This window comes from Apaloderma vittatum, unplaced genomic scaffold, assembly GCF_000703405.1.
Source record: "Apaloderma vittatum isolate BGI_N311 unplaced genomic scaffold, ASM70340v1 scaffold28402, whole genome shotgun sequence".
In the NCBI taxonomy this organism is placed as follows: domain Eukaryota; kingdom Metazoa; phylum Chordata; class Aves; order Trogoniformes; family Trogonidae; genus Apaloderma; species Apaloderma vittatum.
The window spans coordinates 5205-14385 of record NW_009702515.1 but is presented as its reverse complement, the minus strand read 5'-3'; the positions used below and the strand labels follow the sequence as shown (position 1 = coordinate 14385).

The 9181-nt window shown below is 33.8% G+C and overlaps 1 protein-coding gene across 1 annotated transcript in view; it reads left to right on the top strand.

The window, feature by feature from the left end:
• The first annotated feature begins 388 nt into the window (after positions 1-388).
• The window catches only part of CEP44 (centrosomal protein 44kDa), a 12143-nt gene continuing 3350 nt past the window's right edge, over positions 389-9181 (top strand). The window contains exons 1-8 of the mRNA XM_009864285.1: positions 389-477; positions 1078-1225; positions 2178-2324; positions 3474-3581; positions 4184-4186; positions 4976-5098; positions 5470-5679; positions 8600-8669. Of these exons, the coding sequence (XP_009862587.1) occupies positions 389-477; positions 1078-1225; positions 2178-2324; positions 3474-3581; positions 4184-4186; positions 4976-5098; positions 5470-5679; positions 8600-8669 (898 nt within the window). The remainder of the gene's footprint in view (positions 478-1077; positions 1226-2177; positions 2325-3473; positions 3582-4183; positions 4187-4975; positions 5099-5469; positions 5680-8599; positions 8670-9181) is intronic.

The following is a 9181-nucleotide window of genomic DNA, read 5'->3' as shown; positions in this document are numbered from 1 at the left end:
GAATGCAAAACACTTTCACTGCTTATGGAGTTTCTACTCCTTTGTGACAGTGGAGAAACACGTTTTCACTCAGTTTTAGTGGATTTAGCCAGCCTCAGATTCTTAATATGCTTTAAGATACCTTTAAAGAACTTTTGCTGGTTGATTGTATTGAAGCTTACTGCTTGATCCTATTTAGAATGAATCAAGACGATGACTGATATTGTTATCAAGTTGTAGTGCCTAGAAACAAGGAACAAAACTCTTTGAATTTCAGTGATGATTCTGTTGCAGTTTGTAATTTTTATGTTCATTACTTATTTATTTTAGTTATTTATTTTTCTTAAGGAGGAGAATGTACTATACAACATTTATTTTGTAACCTGAAGGAATAATAGCATTTGGAATAATGGCAACAGGAGACCTAAAAGGAAGTTTAAGAAAAATTGAACAAGGACTTCGCTTGTTAAATTATCCAAGAGATGTGGATTATACAGTGTAGGTGACACTGAGAATAAATTTATCTTAAGACATGATGACAACAGGATGTGTAAACAATATATGTATAAATATTAGCATTGCACCCAGTGATGAGTAAGCAGAGCATATGTCTGTGGGAAGCTGGAGTTTAATACATGTGAACTGGAAGATAAAGGGATGCAATTTTGTCTTCTGAGCAACTGTTAGAATAATCCTGAAGTGTGTCACAGTCTTACTCTTGTTTCTTCTGATTTTTATTCTCTGTTTAATCTCTTACCTTTATAAGTGCTAGCAAAGCCTTCACAAAATTTCATCCTGTAAAAATAAAAAAAGTGTTGAATATTTAAATGGAATTGCTGGTGGGTGTTAGACCTGACAATGTTACAATTATATGAGGGTCGCAAAAATGTTGTTCTGAGCATTTTACAGATAACAGTAAAGACTGCTGAATGACATATGCCTGGGGAAAAAAAAACCCAAACCAACTTAAAATGAAGGTGATGCTTGTATATAATATGTTGGCTGTATTAAAACGCCTTTCAACTTAAATGTGTGAATTCTTATAAGAAAAGGCTTTTGTTATCTCCTGCTGTGTAAAATATTTTTGTTTCTCAATAGGTTGGTAAAGGGTGATCCAGCTGCATTTTTACCTATCATCAGCTATGCTTTTACATCTTTTTCAACTTACATAGCAGAACTTTTGGTGAAGTGTGATGTGGAACTCACAGCAAAGAGTGACTTGCGATTTATTGAAGCTATTTATAAGGTATCTGTCTTCATGTCCCTTGCAGAAGAGTTTTCAGTATGGCCTCACAGAAATTAAACATCCAGTATGAGTTTTACTTAAAAGTGAAAATTCTTGGCAATGAACATGAATTGTAATTCTTAGGATTTAAGATGACTAGTAAGTCAGTGCATGGCAAGTCTTTATTTAGGTTTTCATGAAAATAAAGATGAATTTTGTCAGCCAAATCTCAGTTTTGTGACAGCTGCAGAAATATTATTTTATGTTAGTGTTGAAGAATATCAAAATACTTATTACACAACAAGTTGTATAGAAATTAGCTTAGAAGAAAACATAACCAGCAAAAAAACTATAGCAAACTTTAATAGTGGTAACGAAAGTCCAATTAAGAAATACAGCTTTTTTAAAACACCATACCATACTAATATATAAAGTTTAATGCTTGATAGTTTATACATTGGAATCACAGTCTTAACGGAATGAAAATAATTCAGCACTATCCTTGAAAATACCCAAAAGCACATTTTTTCTAAGAAGTGGCTTGATGTATTAACAAATACTAGCTTATTCAGACTAGTTTTCCACCTGAGGAGGACAGAGATTCCTTTGCAAAAGGGCTCTGTGGAAGCCTTTATTGGTTCTCTGACATATTTACTGAGATTAATGCAACTTTTTATTGGGCATTCACTCTGGAAAGTTTTTGATTTAACTTTTGAAATGTTAATGTCTACAGTAATTTCTTTTATGATTCTAATCTTTACAAGAGCGACATGAATGAAGTGGAAGAGGTAGGTTGAAAGTCTAGTTAGAACAAAAAGCTGAGAATATATGATTAACCAAATGAGAAAAGGTTCAACTGCTGAAGTACAGAATGAAAGAAGAGGGTGTAGAGAAATAAGGACCTAAACATGCCATTTCTACCACAAACTGCATGGTGATTTAGAAAGTGAAGTGAGCTCTTACTTTTTTGCAGCTTCTTCGAGATCAATTTCAATATAAACCAATTTTAACAAAACAGCAATTTCTTCAGTTTGGCTTTGCAGAGAGAAAAATGGAGATTGTTTGTGACATCATCAACTGTGTGGTGAAAAAACATAAGGAATTAAGTAACTCGAATAAGGTACATGGTAACTTTACTGTAAGTTTTGTTTGACCTGACTGAGGCTGCAGATAGAAGCTGAAGACCAGTTTATTTGAAGATGCAGTGTTGCTGAGAGTCAGAATGGGGGGAAAATGAGTATGAAGTTCCATTGTAAGATGACAATGCTGCCAGTGCTTTGTTGTATGAACAAAATTGTAGTGAAGGTAGTGCTAGTGCTTGTTATCTTTACAGAAAGATCTATTTTCTTTTATACTTCTCATCATAGCGAACGTTTCTGTAGCTCGAGAGACTTTGCAAGTATATTTAAAAACAAAACAAAACTGTCTGATATATTGAAGTTCTAGAAACATTTAATTTAAACATGATGCTTCTGTTTCAGTGGCATACATCTCAAATCTGATTATTTTAATTAATTATATTTTATACTGTTAAGGCATTATTTGTTATCAGTCTATGCTGTGTATCAATCTGCTTTAATAAAATCATTAGTCTTAGTGTTTTCATAGAATCATAGATTTCATAGAATTAGTGTTTTCGTAGAATTTCATAGTGTTTCATAGAATTAGTGTTTTCCTAGAATTAGTGTTTTCATAGAATCACAGAATGGCCTAGGCTGAAAGGGACCTTAGAGATCATTTAATCCAACCTCCGTCACGGGCAGGGACGTCTCCCAACTAGATCAGGCAACACATGGGGACTGAACGGGGATTGAACCCGCGACCTTGGTGTTAATAGCACCACGTTCAAACTAGCTGAGCTAACCGGCGGTTTTGTTTGCATTTGTAACAATCTTCAGGGCTTCTGTACCCTTCATTTGTCACTTTTGGGGCATAACTACATTATTTTTTTGTATTGTATTTCCACTTCAATGCAAGTTATCTTTTCTACTTATGACTGGCTTTCATGCAGCCTTGCACAGGCTTTAATGAGCATATGAATACAGCATCTTTTTCCTCTGTATATTTAGGTCATTCCTAATTATTTTTGTCTGTATTGTTATCGTACTGCAGAGGTTTAAACGTGTTTGTGTGTGTACCATGCAATACTCTTGCCTGTTAATTACGAGCAAAAAATGAAGTGTGTCATCCTGTCCCCATGCTGACCCCCCTCACCCTGGAAAATATTTCTGTGCTAGAAGCATAATATTTTCCTCTCTTCACTTTGAAGGCTAAATCCAAAACGAAGAAAAAACTCAGATCTTTTAAATATGAAGTATGGTCAAATTGTGGTAATGTCCTTGCTGATCCTAGTGGCAGTGCTCTTAATTCCAAACAGGTATGAAAACAGTTCTTATGTTCTATGTCTAAAGATTAATCTAATTTGTAGCAAGTCAGGCTCTTTCTGAAATATGTGCTTTCCTGTAGGTTATAATGCTTGATAAGACCAGATGGTGAGGGGTTGTTTTTTGGTTTCTCAAACTGTGGTTGGCTGAAATAGTAGCTGAAATATAGAAGTTGTTGCTTCTTTCTCTTACTGAGTAGCTATCTCAAAGTCTTGGTGGTAATGATCTTGTACCATTGTTTGCTATTTGAATTATATCAAATGGAGGGACAGCAATGAAAATGAAGATGCAATTAGAAAAAGAATACACATCCTGTTTGGAGATTGAAGTATGTTTGGCCTAACATTGCAGTGTTTTCAATGTAATTTTCACTTTTTGCTCTTTTATCTGAATCTGTTCAGCAAAGATTTCTTAACGTAACATTCCTTAATTTTACGAGGGTAATGCATGATCTTATGTATTCTGCTACTCTTGGCCAACGGAGGAGATAGCTTTCTTAATATTTTTCTGCTAAAAATGTTAAATTCTACAAGCTCTTAGGACTTTGCCTGCCCCTTAAGTGTTGCTTTTAGCAGTGAGTAAAAACTTCATGAAGAAAGTAATCAGAATCACTTCTCTGGCACTTCTTGTTGTTGAATAGTAGAACTCAATGGGGGATATTTGTGAGTGTATTAAGAATTCTCTAGGAGAGGGGAGTTTTAGCTTCACTAAAATATCTAGGAATCTGTAGCTGTTAAGATGCTGTACAAAACTAGTAATTGTGGATTCTGAATTATTAGGCAATTTATTTTGTTTTGTGGGAGATAATGATCATAAGACTTAATCCACCTGAGAGGAAAGGCAACATTTGTCTCTTATTTTGTTCTTCCTAAGGGAAGCATTCAAAGGAAATTAGAAGTAGGGCTATTTTGCTAACAGTTGAAGAGAGTTCTAATCTTTCTAGCTAAACTTTTTTTTTTTTTTTCCTGAGTGTTTGAGTGGTGATTTTGGTGTTGGAACTGTCTGTATATATGTTAAATACATTCAATGAGATTCACTCCTCCCAATTCACACTTAGAAAGCTAATAGCACTTACAATTCGAGCACATTAATGCCTTAATTACTTTTTATAGAAGGACACCAAAGTACACGCTACATATGGTAAAGTATGTGCGTATTTGTTTTATAGTTTTTTCATGCCTGTATGATTTTTTAAAAATTAAACAGCCCACTGTTGATTTCTGTGTTTTGCAACCAGTTGGAGTAAGATTGGCAAGCTTAAATAAACAAAGTGCTAAAATGATAGGTCTCTTTTGTCAGTTACTTGGCTGATGAATTGAAATGTTCTTGTAACAGATAATACCATTGAATTTTTTTTATTTTTATTTTTTAACATACTCAAAAAAAGCCTCGAGTAGAACGGCACTCAGGAAGTGAAGTTAATGATCTTCATCCACGACCCCTTCCAGCACAGGGAGGTAATGAAGATTTGTGCCTAGATCATGATGTTGTGGAAGTGCAGTGCGAACAAGTAAGAACTTTTATTTTAAAATGTTGTCTGTGTATTTTTAGCTTTTCTTATAGGGCTTTTCTAAAGGGATAAAGGTTTTAATGAGGTAGCTGGATGGTCCGTAAGTGTAAGTAATAGATGTGTAATAAATTATTTGAAAATTTGAAAATGGGTCGGTTGAATTGTACTGTCCTTTCAAGAGCCAGGTCTATCAACAGTTTCTTTTGAAAGCTGAACTCCAGGTGTGTTATGGCAATTCTGAAAGAAGTTTTCTAATGTAGCAGAATGTGGTTACTGAGCTTGAAGAAGATTCCACTTAATTTCTTTGATCAACTGATGAATTATTTCTGTTTTGAAATTTGAGAATATGTCTTCTTATCTATGTTTTTCAGGTCACACAGGATAATTCCGAGATTGAGTTCCTAAAGAGTCAGCTTGCTGATTGCCAGGAAAAGCTTCGCAAACTAGATTGGATGGAAGATAAACTACATGTTTTAGAAGAGAAACTGGAAGGAAAGGTGATCATAGATGAGAAGGACTGGAATAACTTGCTGAGTAGAGTTTTGCTTCTTGAAACAGAACTGTTGTTGCAATCCAAAAAGGTATGTTAATTTTCTGGTTTTCTTCTAGAATAAAAATTGCCCAGACACCATGTTGTCAGCCTCCTTATGTTCTTCCTGACTCCTGATCCATGCTTTTTTACTGTTTTAAAGGCATTATCTGAATTGTTGTGTTGTTAATGGAGTTGGGGGTATTTTCTTCGTGGCTATTAATTAAGTTCTCTTTTTTTTTTTTCCCCCTCCTGCTCTGTGAAGCAAAACTCTCCCTTGGAAGTGGAACAGCAGGTATAACTAAGCCTATTTTCATTAGGAAATAAAAAGAGTCATTACTAATGAACTTTTAGTGGGAAGCTTTTGAAGAATCTTTATTATGCTATCTTTAAATTAATTTTTCTGTAATTGTGAGTTTCATCATGCTAGCAATGCATTATTCAGAACTTTTCACATTGGCCTGCAAATGTTGCTGTTGATACAGTGAATGTCTATTTCTTAATTTTTTTTTTTTTTTTAATTCTCTAAGCTCTAATCAGATACAGATAATCCCTTTGGAAGATTGAGCCTTCATTCTATTTAAGTAACATTGACAAAAATAGATGGCATGTTAATTGAAAATACAAGATTAATGGAAAAGTTATTTCTTATTTTAGAGCTCGTCTTAGTTTGTGGTCCTGAAATTTCTACCCTAACCGATGGTCTTTCTCCTTTTTACATCCTTTTCGCTTCCTGTTTCTTGTCCATGATGTTCATTGCATTTTTAAATGTGTGAAAGTGCTACAGTTGTAATGTGGCTATGTTTGGCTTATTTGTCAGAGCACATCAAATGTTTTGTTGCCTTAAGACTGTATTATTTTTCATGCTGTTGAAAGGTCCTTGAATGCACATTATGTAATTTTATATATGTGTGCATGTATTTTGAGATGCAGCGAATCATAACATCAATTTTGTAATTAAGTGCTTAATTTCTATGTGTATTTGCATAAGTATCTGTATCCTTCAGATATTGTCAGATGCTTCCGGAAGTGGAAAGCCCTGTAGGAGACAGTTGATCAGTGTTACATTTCTCGCTGTAGTTGTAACAATGTTGACTTTGCTTGTATATGGGAGCAACGTGTGTTGCTGGCCCTGCAACTTTGAAAGTGGTGTTAGTGCTTGTATATAAGGTGGTTTTTTTCTTGCCTGCTTTGAAAGTGTGCTAGTTATACAAAGTCTTGATATGAAGAAGTGTTCAGACTGATCATTAGGTTGTTTCTAAAGGCTGCAGCTTGATGATAAGGATTGATATTCATAATGACTCCTTTGTTAAACACAGTCATGGTCAAGTGATTTACCATTCAAAATCAGTTTCTTATGGACATTGTAATTTAATTATCTGTGCACATATGTCCAAATGAGATAATCAATGCTGTTCTCTTCTGCCTGCAGTCTCGAGAGACATTCAGCTGAATAGCCCTATATTTTGCTCCTGTTTCAAGTGTATTCTCCTTAAGAAATAATTGTTGCATTTATGATGGTAGCAATACAGGAAAGCTTGTGTTTCAGACTAGGCTTGTGCTTTTATTTCTGTCAGTTTGATTTATTATTACATCAATAACATGTTTATTGTAGTTGTTCAAAGGCTTGGAGTAGTATTTGGAAAATACCTAATATCACTCAAAAAATTATAGTATTTATATTACTGTATTGCACGTCACTAGAAAGTGATTTGCAGAAACAAATTTGAATGCAGTTTGTGTGTGATATTGTTGCTTGTCATTTTTCAAAGTAAAATAAGCTGATTTTTATATATAAAAAATATTCAAAACTCTTGTAATAAGCATTTGAAAATTGCTAAGAAACAATCTTTTGGGCCAAAAAATTGCTGTTTCTTTGTTCTCAGAAATTCCATTTGAGTTGTGCTTCGTAAGTATAGAAATGATTCATAATTGCTCCTTTCTTCTTACTCTTGCTTTTTTTAAAATTTATTTATTTTTTTTAGAGAACTTTTGGCATGTAGCCAACATAGCAGAAACACTCTAAGATCTGTCTTGCACTGCTGCCAAAATAGCAGCAGCTGTGCATTTAGCTCTGGGAAAGGCTGAAAGCTACCAAATCCATTTCAATGAGAAGAATTGAGCAGAAGTAGTCAGTGCAGATTTGCTTTCCTACTTTCCTTTCCATTATTACTTTCTTTTCTAGCTTCTTTCCGCACAATGTTACTTCTTCCTTATTCACTTATTTGGGTATAATATTCCTCTGTTAAGTGATACAGTTATTCTAGTGTATAAAAAGTTATACTTTAGGAAATGCTGAGATCATAACAAGGACTAGATGGTGAAAAAAGTCTAGATGTCGCTTGAGTGTTGGATTTTTCTTAGTTTGAAATTAGAAAGTTACACTCAAAGGCATTTATGGTTAGTGTGGCATTAATTTTGGTTACTTTTCTCTTTCTAAGCCAGACTGAGTTAAACTGAAAACCTTTCTTAAAAAGGCCTTCTTGCATTTGGGAGCCTGAGGAAACTAGCTTAAAATAGACCTTTTGAGTTCTAATAATTTAAGTGGAATGAATTTCACTTCATCTATAGACTAATTTTTTAGGACCAAAGGGCTGCATTTCTGAATATCAACCAGAAGCAGAAGGTAACAGCAGCCAGTGCCAAGCTGTAATTGTTAGCACAGGCAAAGAACAGTCTGATTGTTCATTCTACTTGTACGTAAATTGTATATAGTATATTTGGACCTGGCTTTCACTTGTTTATGTGCAGCAATTTTGATATTAAAAAGCCTTTCATGAAACAGACTTTTTCTTTAAATGCAGTGCATGTATGGAAATTTTGAATTTCTAGGCCTGTAAAGACATTTGTGCAGTGCCAGTGTGTCTGGATGTTGTCGCAAATGCATACGTAGTACTTAAATATATTTTTGTTCAGTCAAGAAATGTTTTAAACAGAGTGTATGACTAAAATACAGTGAACTTGTATTTCAGAAAGACTTACCTACAGAGTTCAGCAATGTAACTGAAGAATGTACTTCTAGTAGGATTCTAGTTTCTCCTAGTGAGTATCTATTATTTTCTTTTTAATTCACAACATATGCTAAATACTTCTTGCTGACCTTGATAAAATAATATTTTTAAGTAGACAATTGCAATTTAGTAACCTCTGACTTTAAATACATGCTGCAAATTAGAACTTAACTTGCTAGTCATTTCATGTTTATGATTTGTTCTTTAGAAGCCTTATTTACTGAAAGTTTTCAAAGCATTAAAGAAAATATGTAGTATTGTAATTAGTAGTCACAGATAACTACTAGAAATATTAAAGATGAAAATTTCATTCAGGCACTGTTGCTAAAGCTGTGAAAAACAATAGCATTACCTGCACTTTAAAGCAGTTATGTTTTAAAAATAAGATATTCGTAAGCACAAAGGGAATTATATTTATTGATGTGGGTTTGTTATAGTCAAAACTGTGTCACGTTTATGATGAGATTTTTTTACACTTATAATTGGGTTCAGGACAAAGCAGATCTTTTTTGTTCATAATTTGTGTTTTTCAAATCCCTGCTG